The following is a 17,854-nucleotide window of genomic DNA, read 5'->3' as shown; positions in this document are numbered from 1 at the left end:
ACTGCGGAGTTGAGATTTTTCACTTCAAGGTAAAACCATCAAAGCGTACTTGTTAGCTAAGAACAATCTTCTTGGCTGCTGAGTCCAATTTAATTATGCTATCCATGTTGGTATTCATGTAATTACGTGCCAAAAAGTTCAGGTAAAAATTGATCATAGGATGTGCCTTTACCCTTGAAGCTCTTATCTTCACTCTGGAGATAACAGGGCAATCTTTCTTATATCTTTTATTTTCAGCTTATTGTTGTATTATTCTTAGAGAAACCATGAAATGGCCTTTCTGAAGAGGTGTTTTTCGGACATAGTAACGGCGTTGTAGTTCTTACCGGGGGAAAAAGAAAATCTTGATTTGTATTTTTATGTTTCTAATGGATTCGGATTCATTCATTTAATAAAAGTAAAAAACAGAATTTTACTTGGTGATGCCATATTTTGTGCATGTTCGTATATTAACGTTATAACTTATAAACGTTACAGAATATAATAATAAAACGTGAGAATAATTGTCAGGATTTTTTTATTTAAATTAAATAATTATAAAATTTACCAAAATATATAAAATATAGAATAATTATTTAAATATACAGCATACTATATTTCGGGTACTGAGATCTTGGATTATGACTTGTGACGAACAAAAATTTGACGTATTTTAAGTGCATTTGGAATATGTTTTATGTGGAAAAATGGGTACTGAGCACTCGAGATAGATTCAAAAGTTGATCCAGGTTTCAGTACTCGAGATATGATCAAAAATGGAAAGGGGGTCACAGCACTCGAGATATAGTCATAGGCCTATATATATTGGTTGCAAGGAAAATCTAGTAACTTTGTAACACCTTCAGTTTGAGTTCCTGAAGTACAAATGGCTCTTTGACAATATGGATCGGTCTTGCATCTAGTTTGACTACTTGAGAACTTGAGAAGAGGGCGATCCTCCACCACCACCAATCACGTCACGAACCATAACATACTACTCCATGACATGTTGTGACATTGGTTTTGGATGTATGTCAAATATTACCTTCACATGCTAATCACTTTCAAGCCAGAATAACTTAATAAATCCACCGCTTGAAAGCGCTGATAAAAATCTATATGCAACTCGTTCAATCTTCTTGAAATATATTCTCCTATATTGTTCAGTATGATAGTCTTTATGGCATGCAGGATATCAACACGGTAAGTACTTAACATCATCACAGTTGAATTAGACTAAAAAATCATTCATTTATCATTGGTTTTTACTATCTCATTGGGATAAATTACAACAAAAAAGAACTTATTATTATCTATGCAAACAAAGTTAAAGGATAAAGAGAGAATAGAAAAAAGAATGAATTGTGAGTACTAATGGTTGAGGGTGGGAGAATATATATAGAATTTTTTTTAAAGATATATAGGATACAAAAAAACTAGACCATAATACACCTATCTCGAATACTATGGCGTTAATTTGTTTCTGACTATATCTCAAATCCTATGATTCCCTTTCTAGATTTGACTATATCTTGGATACTGAAACTCGGATAAATTTTTAAACGTTTCTTTACATAAAATATATTTTGGGTGCACCTAAGATACGTTAGATATTCAGTATCTCTTTTCCTGCGTAAAACGTACACTCAAAATACGTTAAATTTATAGTCCAAAATTTCAGTATTACATCCGTATTTAAATTTTGCTCTTAGTACTCAAAATATAGTAAGTTATGTATTTAAATGATTATCCTATATTTGATGTATTTTTATAAATTTTATTATTATTTAATTTAAATAAAAAAATCCTAATTGTCACCTGAGCTACCTAACCTCACCTCTAAACAAGAGAGTATATATTATCTTATTACATTCAGGGTGCAACAAGTGATCAGTCCTGAAACTATTTCCTATGGGGTAGGCAAAAATACAATCAAGCAAAATCGAGATAATTGTTACAAATTACAATTTGTAATTAATTGTTTTAGGGTGTGTTTGGTTAAGGAACGAATATGAGATGAAAAAATTTATATAAATGTTTTTAATAATTAATATATAATTATACATTACTTATAACTTTTTATAGCATGAAAAAAGTAAAATATTATTTTTGTTTCTAACGTTTGGGGTAAGTCATAAAATTGTTCATAACGTTTAAATCGTCTTATTTAAGTCTCTAACGTTTTAAAATTGGCTCAATATTGTTCTGCGGTTAGGATCCGTTAACAGAATTGACGGTGAGACAAAATTAAGACGATTTTAAAATGTTAGGGACTTAAATAGAACGAAAACGTTGAGGACAAAAATGATACATAGAAATAAATTTTAATTTTATCCTTCAATAATATCAATTTTTTACAGTACATAGTTATTCAATTATTTTTTAATCACATCTAAGTAAATTATACTTAATCACATTACTTTCATTCTAAATAAATTTATTTTTTTATAATTTTACTCTTAAAGATTTTTACTCATTATGAAATGTTTGTAGAATGACTAATACATAAACTTGTGGGAAAGAAAAAATAATTTCAATTTTTTTACAATAAATAATTACTTAATTTATTTTTAAATTTTGCTCTTAATAAAAAATAAATTCACTTAGAAAAAATATTTTGATTAAGAATAAAAGGGCAAAATACTATAATAAGCCAACATCAATCCAAATTTACCTATATGAGCCAAAATGAAAATCGATACAGCAATGAGCCAGATCATATTTTTATGTAATTCGAACCAGGCTAGTTCGAACTTCATCTTCAAATAAATCGAACTAGAGCAGTTCGAATTTCAAAGAAAAAATTGAAAGTAAATCGAACCAGCCTGGTTCGAACTAGGAATGCAAGTAATTCGAACCACTCCAGTTCGAATTATGGGTAAATGAGGTCATCATGTAATTCGAACCACCCTAGTTCGAATTACGCTTAAGCTAGGTTGTTAGTAATTCGAACCACCCTGGTTCGAATTACTAGTGATTGGGCTATATAAGGAGTTCGAATCAGCCTCATTCGAACCATTCTCACCTTCCCCTGCCCCACCAAATCTCAGAGAAAACGACCCAGATTCTCTCCGAGAAAGACCTGAACGGAATACTCTGCTCATGGGGGACGATCCGGCACGGTTATATCGCTTGGACGGAGTCGCCCATATAGCTGGGGTCATCAACGAAGAGGTTAGTACGGAAATAACTTTGTTTTACCGGTACATGTGAGTTAGTGGTTTGGCATGCGGGTTAGATGTTGGTTTAGTTGGTGGTTTATTTTAGCGGTTTATGTTAGTGATTTCTGTTAATGGTTTATGTTAGTGGTTTTTGTTAGTGGTTTATGTTGGTGGTTTATCTTAGTGGTTTATCTTAGTGGTTTATGTTAGTGGTTTATCTTAGTGGTTTATGTATGTGGTTTATGTAAGCGGTTTACGTTAACGGTTTACGTTAGTGGTTTATGTTAGTGGTTTATGTAAGCGGTTTAGTTGTGGTTTTATAATGTTAGATCTTTTATACATAGTAAGATTTTTTGGTTTAGGGATTATCGTGTTGATTATGTTTGTCACCGGTAATTAAGCTGGTTCTAATAATGCGGTTCATTTCTTCCACAGCCTCAGCGATGCATCAGGAGCATGCGGCGGTAGCAGGGCATGGTCCTGGATGACAGATACATTTCGTACCTGCAGATGGCTGGTCTTTACCATCTTGCAAGGCTGAACGATAGATGGTTCCGGTTGGACGAGGCCCTTGTCAGTGCATTTGTTGAGCGATGGCGTCCGGAGACGCACACGTTTCATATGCCGTTCGGAGAGTGCACGATCACACTGCAGGACGTGGCATACCAGCTGGGTTTGCCAGTGGACGGGCGTTACGTCAGCGGCTGCCTATTAGAGTTCCATGTATACATCGATGGTGGCCGTCCAGCCTGGGTTTGGTTCGAGGAGTTGCTTGGAGTGGTACCTCCTCCTAGCCAGGTTCAGAAGTACGCGGTCAACTGCAGCTGGTTTCAGGAGACGTTTGGTGAGTGCCCGGAGGGAGCTGATGAGGATACTGTGCGTCGTTATGCCCGTGCATACATCATGATGTTGTTGGGCACGCAGCTTTTTGCGGACAAGTCGGGCAACCGCGTTAACATTAGATGGCTTCCGTTTGTAGCTAGGCTGGAGGAGATGGGGACCTACAGCTGGGGTTCTGCAGCACTGGCATGGTTGTACCGGTGCATGTGCCGTGTGGCGAACAGAAATATTATCAAGCTAGCGGGCCCACTTCAGCTACTTCAGTCATGGATTTTCTGGCGATTTCCTCGGTTTAGGCCTGCAGGATTTGAGACGTTCAGCTGGCCATTGGCCTCGAGGTACTTTACTAATCTTTGTCTATTTCAATTTACTACACATAACCGCGTGTTCATTCATAATGTATTGGATACCCTAAGCACACATATAAGTAGCGGTAACACATGTGCATGTTGCAGGTGGTCAGGTTACATCCCTTCCAGTAGCGAGAAGGGTCCTAGAGTTCAGACGTGGAGGCTCTGGATAGACCGGTTGCAGGATAGAGAGGTCAGTATGTTACTTAATAAGTTTTTTTATTTAACCACGATTTACGAGTTGGGATCACGAGTTGCCCTGACATTGTATCGTTCTGGGTGCAGTTTATCTGGATGCCGTACAGTAGCCCCGACGTACTTCAGGTCGTGCATCCCGAGGTTTTGGAGCCTCGGCATATGGTGCTGTGGCGGTCTGTTACATCGCTTATCTACTTTGCCGTCATAGAGTGGCATCAGGTAGACAGGGTTCTTCCGCAGTTTGGAGGGGTGCAGCCCCGTCCACAGGCCGCCCTGAACATTGACTTTCTGATGTCGAAGGACGGCAGAGGCGGCGATCGATGGTTCCCGTCCCATTTGCAGAAGTGGCATCAATATTGGGACGACCGTACGGAGAGCGTGCTGAGATTCGATGTTGTTGCTGACCCTGGTCCGTCGCATCAGTTCTTGGATTGGTGGAGTCAGCACGGGAAGAGGTTTTTGTCTCCGGATCCGCAGTTGGGCGATCCGAGAGCCGTTGCTATTCCTGTTGAGGCCTCACAGCGGGGAGCTGGGCGAGTACCTGAGATGGATCGGCCTGACGACGTGCCGGACAGGAGGCGGATTGATAGGAGAGCTCGCGTGGGCACACGTTGTAGCCAGCGTGACTGGGGGTGGCTTGAGCGTGCTATGGAGGCTGGCGACAAGGCCGGCCCCGCTAGGGGTCGACGACGACATCATCCTGGCAGAGGTAGAGGGCGTGCTGCGGTTCATGCCGCTGCACCTGACCCTGAGGACGATGACGATGATCAGCATGGGCCCGAGGGCGGGGATGGTGCAGGGGCGGCTTCAGTTGCTGGTGGTAGTACCCAGGATGGGGTGCACGGAGGTGAGTGGTATGGCTCAGGGATGGGTGACGGGGCTGAGCCTAGTGACGCTGGACTTGGGTCCGGTCCTTTTGGACATTACTTTGTTGGAGTACCCACCGACGACCAGCCTCAGCAGGACGGTACTCCATGGGTTATTCCCGGATCACAGTGGCAGGACTTCCTTGGGGCAGATACGCTTGATGCGGACTTCGGCAGTCCACGGTTTCTAGCGGAGATTTCGGCTATCATGCAGGAGGACGAGCCGGGCAGGAGGCGTCCTCAGACCCCTGGCACGCAGGCACCCTTAGATGTTGATCTGAACGAGCCTGCTACGACACCTGTTGGTGACCAGTTTAGTTTGGGAGGTATCCCACATTCCGCTTACACCGCTGCATCACAGTCTGTCGCCGGGCCGTCTGCCGCACCTGTCCATTTTACGCCACCCGCACAGCCTGCCCCGCATGAGGACGCAGATGAGATAGAGGATGAGGAGCCGTTTATCCGCAGAGGTCAGAGGCCACGGGTTTCCCGTCGTTGTGGGACAGGCTCCCACTTGTTTAGATGATTTACATTTCATGTATTTTGGACGTTAGGGTTCACTCATGTACCAAACCGATGTGGATTACTGTTGTTACTTTAGAGCTATTTTTCCTTGTTGTTTCCTCATCTTATTGTACTTAAAAATCTGGTATTTACCTAGTGGATTAGTGACTATGTATTATCATTGAATCATATAACACTTTAGTTATCAACTTTTGCAGTCATGGGATTTCTAACTATATTCAAATGCAGATGCAACTTTTTCATTACTAGAAGGTAAAAAGATAAACAGATTACATAAGTCATCTTACATAACAAGTAACAGGAAAAATAAAATCAATAAACACTAACAATAACAAGATCGCTACTACTGGCCCCCCGTGTGAGACGGTCCTCCAAGCTGTGGGCAACTCCTGCGGGTGTGTTCGGGTTGGCGACAAAGGCCACACCTCTTTGGCCGATTCGGATCTGCCTCGTCCATATTCGTCCGTATCCTAGTGGATCTCGGACGACCCTCTCTCGCACGCCTCTTGGCAGGGTCCGGGATCACGGTTGGCCCGTCGTAAGGTGGCCAGAATCCCTCCGGTATCGGCGGTGTGAATCCCATCTGGTACACACGGAACACTGAACTAATCTGATACACGCTGTGAACATAAGAGGACCAGGTAACCCGTGAGTAGGCGCAGCATGCAAGTGCGTGCTGGCACGGGAAATGAAGTGCCTGGAAGTACCCGCAGTCACAGGTCCGGGACGCAAGCGATACTCTGTAGGTACCCAATGAGAAAGAGCCCGTCGGAGTGGTCTCGGCTACGGTGAACTCGGAGTTATCCCGGTCATACAAAGTCACTGTGAAGCACCGCGAATTCTTCAAGTTGGCCTCTATACACTTCACCAAGTACTGACTGAATTGCTGTCCGGTTCCCATCTGGGCCTCAGCCTCTCTACCCTTGCGAACAAAGAGTTTCGCAAGCCTTCCATATGTTGCCTTCACCAAAGAGCATACAGGGAGGCTTCTGACACCCTTTAGGATTGAGTTCACACACTCCGAGATATTCGTCGTCATGTGACCGAATCTCCGTCCCTCGTCACGATGCTGAGTCCATAAGGAATAATCAATCCGGTTCGCCCACTCACACATCGCCGGGTCTTCAGACCGAAGAATATCAAACCAGTAATCAAACTCAACCTCGGTCTTGGCATATGCGGCATTCACTAGAAGCCTACGTGCATCCTTGCCCTTGAAGGTAAGGGCAAAATTAGCCGCTACGTGTCGAATGCAGAATGCACGGTATGCAGATGGAGGTAACCAACCTCCGTCCGGAGCCTCAAGCGCAGCCTTTATGCCGTTATGCCTGTCCGATATAACCAGAAGACCGGGCTGCGGTATCACGTGCTGTCTAAGGTGGGAGAGAAAGAATGACCAAGACTCTGCATTCTCACCTTCTACTAGTGCGAATGCAACGGGTAGAATGTTGGAGTTCCCGTCCTGTGCAATCGCGATGAGCAAAGTACCCCCGTACTTCCCATACAGATGGGTCCCATCAATGCTAAATAAGGGCTTGTAATGGTGAAATGCCTGGATGAGCGGTGGAAACGTCCAGAAAAGTCTGTGGAAAAAAGCTTGAGACTCGTCTACTTGTCCACTAACTCGAATGGGACTCGTCCGTAGGATTGCAACAGTACCAGGCATCGTCAACTGGACTCCCAAAACCCACCTGGGGAGCTCGTTGTATGACTCATCCCAGTCACCGTATACGAGGGCAATTGCCTTCTGCTTCGCCATCCAGACCCTCCTGTAAGTCGGCCTAAACCCGAAGTGTGCTGCCGTGGCATTTAGGAGCACCTTGATGCTGACGGATGCATCAGCCCTAACCATTGGCATAACGAACGCGGAAATCACATGATAATCCAAGCTCCTGTGGTCACTCGAGATGGAGGTCGCAAGACAAGTGTGAGGTCCATTGTACCGCTTGACCTCCTAAATGCCCTTGCGCTTCCGCAGACTCAGTCGAATCAACCATGTGCACCCATTCCCAAACTCAGAACACTTGCCCACATAACGGCGATGATCAGACTCCACAACCTTGTACTGTACCCCTCGCCGGATGCTGTAAGTCTTCACACTTAACAGGGCCTCGTCTTTATCCTGAAATTGCTGACCAACCTGGAACTCTGTCAAACCAGCAGTCCCTTCAGCATCTCTAGCTCCGAATCCAACAGAGTGCCCTGAAACACCCTCTTTCCTCATGGCATCTAGGTCCAAAGAGGAAAAATGTGGTGGATACTGCTGTGTGCCAGAACTAGAACCACCGACTACCAATGCAGGCTCAGTCGCTCCAACCTCGTCGCCGCTGTCATCCTCAATCATATCCGGCTCGACGTCGTCCTCCTCTACATCACCCAACACTCCGTCTCCGACGCCAACCGGTGGAACTCCCTGTAAAGTGTTCGGCAGAATATCAACTGATCCTACCACGTCGCCTACTCCATCATTCAGATCAACAGCAAAAGACGGGGAGGCGACTGGTTCGACCGCTGGCTCGTACACAGGGACGGACGAAGAAGCAATGGCAGGCCTGGAACTCGAACCGGCTGCCGCTGCTTCAGTGGTGGCATTCCGGTTCGAACCCCCTGAGCTGGATACCACATCAACCAACTTTGCCAACAACTCTGGTGTTCTCACCTCGGGAAACTGCCTCCGACATAGAAACATGACTTGCAGGTCCTCATCACTACCAATCGTGAAGCAATCATACTTCACCGTATCCTGCAAGACAGTGATTGGAATGCGATAGAAAAACTTCTTCACTCGCTTCGCACCTTCCAGACCAAGTTTCATCAGCACAGATCTAACAAGATCATCATAGCTCGTCGTTGGTTTCACGACAATACAGAGAGGATCCTTATCTGTGAACTTCACACCGGAGCGAGTTTTCCTCTTAATGGATCCTCTATGGTGAACCAAAACCACAAAACTCTCCTCACTAGCCATATTACACCCTCTATGAGAGCAACTCACGTTTAGAACCATATATATACTGCACTGTCTACCACTAAATCGAACCGAACTGGTTCGAATTCAGTTTGTGTAATTCGAACCAGCCTGGTTCGAATTACTTGATGCAGCATCTCCCCATATAATTCGAACCAGCTTGGTTCGAATTATGTGCTACGTTTTCCTCCCAAGTAATTCGAACCACCCTGGTTCGATTTACTTGAATGAATTTCTCTCTTAGTAATTCGAACCACCCTGGTTCGAATTACTCATGAATAGAGTTCGAACCACACTGGTTCGAATTATATAAATATAGGGTTTGGCTCATTGCAAAAACGAATTTCACTTTGGCTCATTTAGGTAATTTGCAACTTCCCTTGGTTTATTCTAGTTTTTTGCCCAGAATAAAATTAAAAAAATGATTGAATAATTATCTACCGTAAAAATTTGATATTATTGAATAATAAAATTAAAAATAAAGTTTAACTAAATTAAACATTAAAGAGTTTTGATGCATTAGGGACAAAATGTACAATTTATACTTTATTGTATATGTATCATTTTTTTTCTTTTTCGCAAGTTTATGTATTGATCATTTTACAAATATTTCATGATGAGTAAAAATTTTTAAGAGTAAAATTATAAAAAAATAAATTTATTTAGAATAAAAGTAATGTGATTAAGTGTAATTTACTTAGATGTGATTAAAAAATAATTGAATAAATATGTACCATAAAAAATTGATATTATTGAATGATAAAATTAAAATTTATTTCTATGTATCATTTTTTTCTCAACGTTTGAGGTAAGCCTTAAAGTTTTTCTAACGTTTAAATCGTCTTATTTAAGTCTCTAACGTTTCAAAACCGTCTTAATTTTGTCTCACCATTAAGTCTGTTAACGGATTTCTAACGGCAGGACAACATTGAGTCAATTTTAAAACGTTAGAAACTTAAATAGAACGATTTAAACGTTAGAAAAACTTTAAAACTTACCCCAAACGTTGGGGATAAAAATGATACTTTACTCTAATCTTTCTAATTTTACTTTTCTAATCAAACACTATTAAAGATAAAACAATGGTAATTTGGTTTCTTAAACCATAAGTAACATTGGCTTAGTCTTCAAAATATTCATAAATAACCGTTGAGTAGTGCCAAGGAGTGGCAATTATATTGCAAAACAATACATATTTTTAAAGGACATCATAAAAAATGTTTTATTAAAAATATTTATTATTATACTCTTAAAAATGTTTGTAGAATACAAGTTAATTAAATAAATTCTATTTGATATTATTGTTCAAATCTAAAATTAAAAAAAAAAGATAAATAATCAACAAGCTATAATTCAAATAGCATAATTTTTCCATCCTCACCTAAGATTCAGAATTTCAATCTCACTCCTAACTTTAACAAAAAAATAAAATAAAAAGGTAAATAGAAATAAGCGAAGCGGGTGTTCATTTTTGATACTGATAAAATCCAAAAATAAAATAAGTGTCTGGTGTTGGACAAAAAGAAGGGAGTGAAGAGAATAATGATAGGAAGAAAAGTGGCAAAGGAAAGCAAATCAACACTAACTCCTCCATCATTTTGGGCACCCAAGAAAAAGGGATCACTTGGTCCTTGCTTAGTGCTGAGTGCTATGCAAAGACAAAAAAAGAAGAGCACTACCTCGCGAACCTCGTGCCATTTATCATTTATCTTTCAATAAAAACCAAAAGTAACATCCAATGCCATTGGCCCCCCCATTCCTCGATCCTCTCCCTCATGTCTTCCAACTCCAACCCCAATTCCATGTGTGCACCTTTTAAAATAAAAATGATCAAATTTAACCAATAATGATGATTTTTAAAATCAGAAACTATATTACATGAAATAAATGATTATTTAAAGATAACTTTATAAAAACTGTAATAGCTGATGATAGATTAAATTAAAAACGACTAAGTCCATGCTTCAAAAGTTAAGAAAAAGAAATTGAAAATCTAACCCAAATGGATATATCAGGAGATAAATAACATATCTGAACAATAATACTACTATAGATAGATACATTCTTCTAGGTGGTGGCAATTATCCAAATAAAAAAAAAAAAGGCACACACGTGAATCAAGAAGGAAAAACGGGAATCCTTTCATCGGATAAAATGCTCCTCGTGAAGTGCAAGAAAGGTGAAGACATGGGCAACTCCTCAAGCTCATCGAAGAAATCAAGTTCATCTGATTTTTTCGTTGTCAAGTTCTTGATCTGTGCATAGCATAGTGGCTCTTCCTCTTCTAACAAAAGATCTATTCTTTCATGGCTTTTCTCACTGCTTAGCTTGAATGGATCTTCTTGGTCTACAACAACAATATCTTCATGGCTGCTTATTGGAGACTGCAAGTAATGGAAACTCTTCTCATCAGCCGTGGCCATAGACACAGTAGTAGTACTTGGCTTCTCATGATCCGTGCTGTGTTCTTCTTCAACCTGTTCATGCTCATGTTCATGTTCTTGTTCTTGTTCTTCCACCTTTGATAGTTCTTCTTCTGTGGTTTCTCCAGCTTCTTGTTCTTTTGGTTTTTGTGATAAATTCTGGGTGGAGATTATTGCATCAGGAGAAGGGTGATTATGTGTAGAGGTGTATGTGATGATGAGCATTGAAGCATCTGTTCTGCATCTCTCTACTTGCTTCTTCGCTGAACAACCCTTTGACGTGCTGCATCTGTAATAACCCCTGCACAGTTATCATACCAAGATTAGATTTTGTGAGATCTTCAAGGCATAGCTAGGTGACCAAAATCATGGGTTGAAATTGAAATTGAAATTCCTTTTACACACTAACGACACATTAAGATTATGTTTTGAAACTGTCCTGAGACACTAAGTGACACAAGTTTAAACAAAGTCTATCTTGAAATAAACTGTCTCCATATTTTGTGTTACCAATAAGTACTAAATAGGCTTAGTTTCTCTGTATTTACTATTTACTCCATCAAATCTAACCATAATGAATGCTACTAACAATAGTAAGGAACTAAATTAATTGCTTTGGAAACCCAAATAAAGAAAAGATATTGATTGCTTTGCTTCTTTGGGTTATAATTTCTATAGGGGTTTGGAATTAAGAAGGACAGAATATACATATATATGGGACTAATTAAGGATACATATAGATCATAAGAACATTATTACATGATGATGATGATCTAGTATAGAAATTAAACAAAGAAGGTGAATTAACCTTGGATATGGAGACCCTTTGATTGGCTTTTGTCCATATTTCCTCCAAGACCAAAAATCTGAAGGTAGCCCTTCATTCTTCAGTCTGCTGATATTGTTTCCCTCTCCTATCCTCACCCTCACAACAGTTTTCTCAACCATTTTCCTGCCACACATGCACATACATCAACATGAAAACCAAAAGTTGAACAAAATAAACTTTATGTTTAAATTACATAGCCAAAATCAAACATCAGAACTGCATATTATGTCCACCTTTTCTTGGATGCCTGAGTTTCTGATGATTTGAGCTCCTCAGAAGTTTCTTCTGATTCAAGTTTAGTGGATACATTGGCGTCCATAGTAGAAGGTATAATATTATGCCTCTTGTTGCAACAATCAGTGGCTGCTATAGCTAATAAGGTTGAGAGTATGTAGTAGTTTTTGAGATTCAGTTTTAAGCAAAGTGGATCTTACTGATTAGAGAGAGAAATTGGAGTAGGAATAAGGACAGTGAATAGTTATGAATAGATAATGGCAAAACCCCCCAAGTTGCTTTCTATCTATCTTTTCATTCATTTAATATAAAGCCATATGATCAACTACGCACATATATCACTACCACCAGCTCTCATCAACCCCACCTTACTTATAATACATTATTATTATGATTATATGATATGATATACATTAACCTCATTAAATAAAACAGATATTTTAAGTAGTGGCTCTACGAGTCCCTCAATGCCACGTGGCTGCATGTCCCATGTGAAAACCAAAGTTAGCCGCCTCAATGAAAATCCAATTTGTGAGGAAAGATACATTGGCAACTTCCAATGCACAACGCCATCCATGAATAATGGTGGGAAAATTATCTATCAGATATTTAATTCATTTAACATAGAATAAGTATAAAAAATTAATTTTTATTTAGTTAATATTAGTTCATTTTTTATTTTAAAAATATGTTTTATTTTTATATTTTAGAATATTTTGCTTAAGATTAAAATTTAAAATTTAAAATAAAAATCATTAAAAAAATAATTGATATTGATTAAAAAATTAATTTTTTAATTAAACTTATTTGATAATAAAAGATAGAGAAATTTTAAAAAATTCAGTAATTTTTAATATTTTTTGTTATTATTTAATTAGTACAAATACTAAATTGTTTTTAACAAAAAAATTATTAATTCACGTGTGTAAATTTTGAAAAATATAAGTGCAAATTGTATTGATTTATATGTGCAAATTCTTATAAAAATAGATGCAAATTATATATTATTTATATGTAAAATTTTTATAAATATAGGTACAAATTATTTTTTATCACGTATTAACTAAAAATAATAATATTTATTGATCAAGTAGTATTAACAGGCTAATTTTTTATATGAAAATTATTATTATATTATTCTCAATTATGGAGAAGTGGTGTATTTTAATTTAGTAGGGAGATAATAACAAATACGAGGGTTTGATTTGTGTTTTAAAAATTTTTAAAAATTACCATTCACAAATTAGAGGGTCAGATTTGTGTAAGTTGACAAATCAGATGGTCGATTTTGTATTTTAAAATTTTTTAAAAAGTTAATATTCACAAATTGGAGGGTCAGATTTGTAATCTTCTTAGAAAAAAAATGCACACCAAATTTTATATATTATTAAAAAATACTACTATAAATCCAATATCAAAATTAAAAGGGTTATGCTAGATAACCAATTATTTTCTTGAACAATATGAACAACGGATATTAAAATTGACCCAATTCAAGTAAAACACACTACACTCTAAATTATTCATCTAAATCTTAATATTAGAATAACCATCCGCACATCTAAAAAATTAAACATCCAATATATTCATTGTTCAAATTATTTAATATTTTTACTGTCTACCTATACTTTTCTAAATTAAAAAGCGGCATTAGCATTGCTCTCAAAAATATATTACTTAATTTTTCCATATTGCTTAGCAATTGGGTTACTACCGGATTTGGTGGAGGGGACTATGTCATCACAGCAAGTTGGCCAATTTTTATTTGGTGGACACCATTTAAAAAAATATAAATTATATTTAACATAAAATAAAATAGATCACAATCATCCCAAGGATCTAGCCTTATTTTTACTTGTTAGTATTTGTTTTATGTGAAATGATTATTCTTCAGTTATGACTGTGTCGAGACATGGATGTTACTCCCTGTCCACAAAAACGGATCGGAGCTTGCTGACATTTTTATAAAAAGGCTGTCACTTATTTTGTAACCCTAGATAGATTATTGAGTCACGTGACATGAATTCCAGAGCTCGATTGGATAATGTGTGTGCCAGATTTTGAACAGGAGAATAGTGGACGAAGTTATAACCCTTTGGGGCAATGTATATAATTGAAGCTATAAAGTATAGGCATTGTTCATTAATGCTATCACCATCTTCATTCAACAACAAAGAGCCAAACTGGTCTTTACCGAAAAAAAAAACAAAGAGCCAAATGGTAGATAAAGGCGTTGGAAGAAGGTTCTAAATTATTGGACTCTTGAGTCTCAAAAAGTCAAATCTTATTTTTGGGATATGGTAATTTTTTTTTTTTTTTAGTTTCTAAGATTATCAACGATTAGACTCATACATAGGTGTCTACCGAATCAAAAACTCAGTATACTTATCTTTAGAGAAAGGAATTAGCTATGGTGGGAAAAGTTGAAGAAGGTGCTATAAGATCTTTCTTAGAAGATGTTTATTATGTGGTGAGGATGAGAATTATATAATAGAAGGTCTAATTTTCGTTGTACCTCTTATTTTTTTAATAATTAAAAATATGTCCAAGAGATTAAGGCTTAATTTGGTAAAGTTTTTACTTTTCAAAAGTAACTTATAAAAGCTAACTTATAAAAGATGGCTTTTTAAAAATCGTAGCATTTATGTTTGGTAAATCAAATTAAAAATTGCTTTTAATAATCACAAACAACAACAATTGCATTTGGTAAAATAGCTTTTAAAATTTAAAAATACTATAATAGACATAAATACAAGCATTAAATTTAAAAATTAGTTAACATATGAGGTTATATTAGACTTTTAAATTTTGAAAAGTACAAGCCAACTTTAAAAAGCTCTATCTTAGGTGCTTTCAAAAGTACCCCAATCTTTTTAAAACTGCAAGCACAAGCACATGATCTTTTTTATTTACCAAACAAAAAATGAAGAGCTTGAGCTTTTAAAAAGCACAAACACCTCTTTCAAAAGCTTTACCAAACCAAGCCTAAGTATAAATATACTAAGCTGGATGGTATTAGTGTGTAGAGTGGAGATATTGGACTTTGGTTAAAAAGATAGATTGGGTCGGTAATTTCTTTGTAGCGTCAGTTTCCATTAAATAAAGTGAGTGAGAAAAAAGATTAACCCTACTGGAGCTTTAGTTTAGGTTTGTAGGATTGGGCCCAGTTGGGTAGAGTTTGATTGGTTTTTCATCGGAAAAAAAAAAAGAAAACAAGAGTTTGATTAGTTTATAGTATTGGGATGCATGTTTGAAGGTTAAGAAATATTGGAAAGTAAAGTAACTGAATTCATTTAAGGATCAATTCACGGACAAAAAAAAAAATAAAAAATAAGAATCAATATGTGCGTATGGTATGAATATTGTAGATGTTTATATTTTTTAGAACTACTGAGGTTAAATTTTTATTTTTTTAATTAAAATTTTTTATGTTATGCAAAATTTGGAAGTCTAAATTTCACCAAATCACTCAAACTTAAATGTTAATTATAGTTTCATTTTTTTTAAATAAAAAACTTAATTATTTACTAGCTCCCATAATGTGAACTTCATTGGGTTTAATTGTTAGTCATTTTGTAAATATTAAAATTATAATTTGTCATTTATGTGTTTATATTTATTAGTATAATATTATATTTTTATCTATATATTTATAAGTTTAATGTTATTTATTTAAGTTAGTTACGCACATAATGAAATGTCCGAAGTTTTATTTATACAAAGTTACATGATACGTATAGAAAATAATAATGATAAACTCATAGACTGGAGTTTTGAACTCCAAACTAATTACCGTGTAGTATTTTGTACGCTTGTAGTGCTGTTAATAAACAATAAGTAATAATAATTCTATGCATATATAAGTAGGTTTATATGTTAACTAAGTTTCTTTAGTGGCATGTAATAATTCAGTAAGATGTTTACCTTCCTACAATGAAATAGGTGATAATCTTTTTAATTTGTATAGTGTCTATTAATTTTATTCTCTTTTTAATAATAATAATGATTTTCTATCATACATAATTATATTAAAATCAGGTAGCAAGTTATGATTCATTCTTAAATTTAACAAAATATATTTTTAGTAAATTATGTATCATGAAAAATATTTTGTAAAAAATATTTTTGCATTAAATATTTTGTAAAAAATATATATAAAAAAGTGTAGTCGGGTTAAAGAATAAAAAATTTAACTAACAAAATAAAAAATATTTAAGAATAATAGAAAATAAAATATGATCTGATTTTATACCTTTTTATTATTAATGAAATAATTGGATGATATTAAATATAATAAGTATTTAATTATAAATATTATGTATATAAAATTATAAATATTAAATTTAAAGCACGTTTTTAATAAAGTAGTTAGTTAATAAATTTTGAATATAATAATCTAATTATTCGTCAGATAATATAAAATAAAAGGCAAGTTACCTAAATAGAATAATTGGAACTCATGTTTACCAGGTTACAATTCTGTAAACATAGCATATGTGATGAGCGGATATTTTATACGTTTTTTGACATTATTTTCATATAGTTTTTAGTGTGTTTTATTTAGTTTTTATTAAGTTTTTTTAGGATTTAGTGTTAAATTTATATTTTTGGATTCTACTATTAGTTTTTGTGTTTCAGGTATTTTCTAGCTGAAATTGAGGAGTTGGAACAGAAGTCTGATTTAAAGACAGAGAAAGCACTGCAGATGTTGTCCATATCTGACCTGCCTGCATTCGGAAGAGCTTTTCTGGGGGTTACTGAAATTCAAATATAGCGCTCTCAACGGCTATGGAAAGTTGACTTCCAGAGCTTTCCAGCAATATATGATAGTATATACCTTGCTTCGGATTAGAAGGCCCAAAACTGGCATCCAAAACCAGCTTCCTGCCCCCTTCCAGACGTCCAGCGCCCAAAGAGCAGAGCCCAGCATCCAAAGGCCCCATGAGGATCCCCTAGCCAGCGTTTCACGCCGTAGGAGCCTCATAGCACGTGGATCTCACTAAAACTCAGTCTAAACACTTACCAAGTGGGCCCTGGAAGTAGAGTTTAACATTAGATAGACTATTTTACACTTACTAGTCATTTGTTTAGTGTTTAAGGGATTTTAATTATGTATTTCATGGTCCTTCTAACCTTTTACACATTATTCAGATTTATCATTGTATTTTACTTTCAGTATGAGTTTCTAAACCTCCTAGGTTGAGGGGAGGAGCCCTCCTGAGTCCTATGAATTGATAAAAGTACTATTATTTCTTCTTCGATCCGTGTTTGATCTATCTCTAAGATGTATATCCCGATCTTCATCGTGGTGAATAGGATGATCTAACCAATTAGCTCTGTTAATCACATTAAGACGAACGTGCCTGACAAACACCCGCGTCTACTTGGGTTCGTATGAATACTCGAAAGGAAAAGCACAAGCCAACAGCTATGTTTATACATCTATCAGACGGTTAATCCACGACTTCGTTTGGCACTTCT

General features: G+C 36.7%; 2 protein-coding genes across 2 annotated transcripts; one reads left to right on the top strand and one right to left on the bottom strand.

The window, feature by feature from the left end:
* The first annotated feature begins 4,133 nt into the window (after positions 1-4,133).
* Positions 4,134-5,920, top strand: LOC148554584 (uncharacterized). Its single transcript, XM_088490386.1, has 3 exons — positions 4,134-4,318; positions 4,436-4,523; positions 4,616-5,920. Exons 1-3 carry the CDS (start codon positions 4,134-4,136, stop codon positions 5,918-5,920), a joined length of 1,578 nt encoding a protein of 525 aa, XP_088346512.1.
* A 4,873-nt stretch (positions 5,921-10,793) lies between these two features.
* Positions 10,794-12,757, bottom strand: LOC107646071 (uncharacterized). Its single transcript, XM_016350261.3, has 3 exons — positions 12,373-12,757; positions 12,119-12,262; positions 10,794-11,611 (listed from the first exon to the last, which is right to left on the bottom strand). The coding sequence occupies exons 1-3, from the start codon at positions 12,456-12,458 to the stop codon at positions 11,005-11,007; spliced, it is 837 nt and encodes a 278-aa protein (XP_016205747.1). The 5' UTR covers positions 12,459-12,757; the 3' UTR covers positions 10,794-11,004.
* Positions 12,758-17,854: the final 5,097 nt, after the last annotated feature.

Source organism: Arachis ipaensis, chromosome B6 (genome assembly GCF_059453495.1).
Source record: "Arachis ipaensis isolate K30076 ecotype BB chromosome B6, ASM5945349v1, whole genome shotgun sequence".
Classification (NCBI taxonomy): Eukaryota; Viridiplantae; Streptophyta; class Magnoliopsida; order Fabales; family Fabaceae; genus Arachis; species Arachis ipaensis.
Note: the sequence above shows the minus strand (reverse complement) of the source record. Positions and strands in the feature narration are given on the sequence as shown.

Excerpts from the sequence above, each read along its gene's own strand:
- LOC107646071 (XM_016350261.3), bottom strand. The coding sequence starts at position 12,458 with ATGGACGCCAATGTATCCACTAAACTTGAATCAGAAGAAACTTCTGAG. Across the intron at positions 12,263-12,372 it reads ACTCAGGCATCCAAGAAAAG|GAAAATGGTTGAGAAAACTG; the intron begins GTGGACATAATA and ends CATGTGTGGCAG. Across the intron at positions 11,612-12,118 it reads AAAGGGTCTCCATATCCAAG|GGGTTATTACAGATGCAGCA; the intron begins GTTAATTCACCT and ends ATAACTGTGCAG.
- LOC148554584 (XM_088490386.1), top strand. The coding sequence starts at position 4,134 with ATGGGGACCTACAGCTGGGGTTCTGCAGCACTGGCATGGTTGTACCGG. Across the intron at positions 4,319-4,435 it reads AGCTGGCCATTGGCCTCGAG|GTGGTCAGGTTACATCCCTT; the intron begins GTACTTTACTAA and ends TGCATGTTGCAG. Across the intron at positions 4,524-4,615 it reads ACCGGTTGCAGGATAGAGAG|TTTATCTGGATGCCGTACAG; the intron begins GTCAGTATGTTA and ends TTCTGGGTGCAG.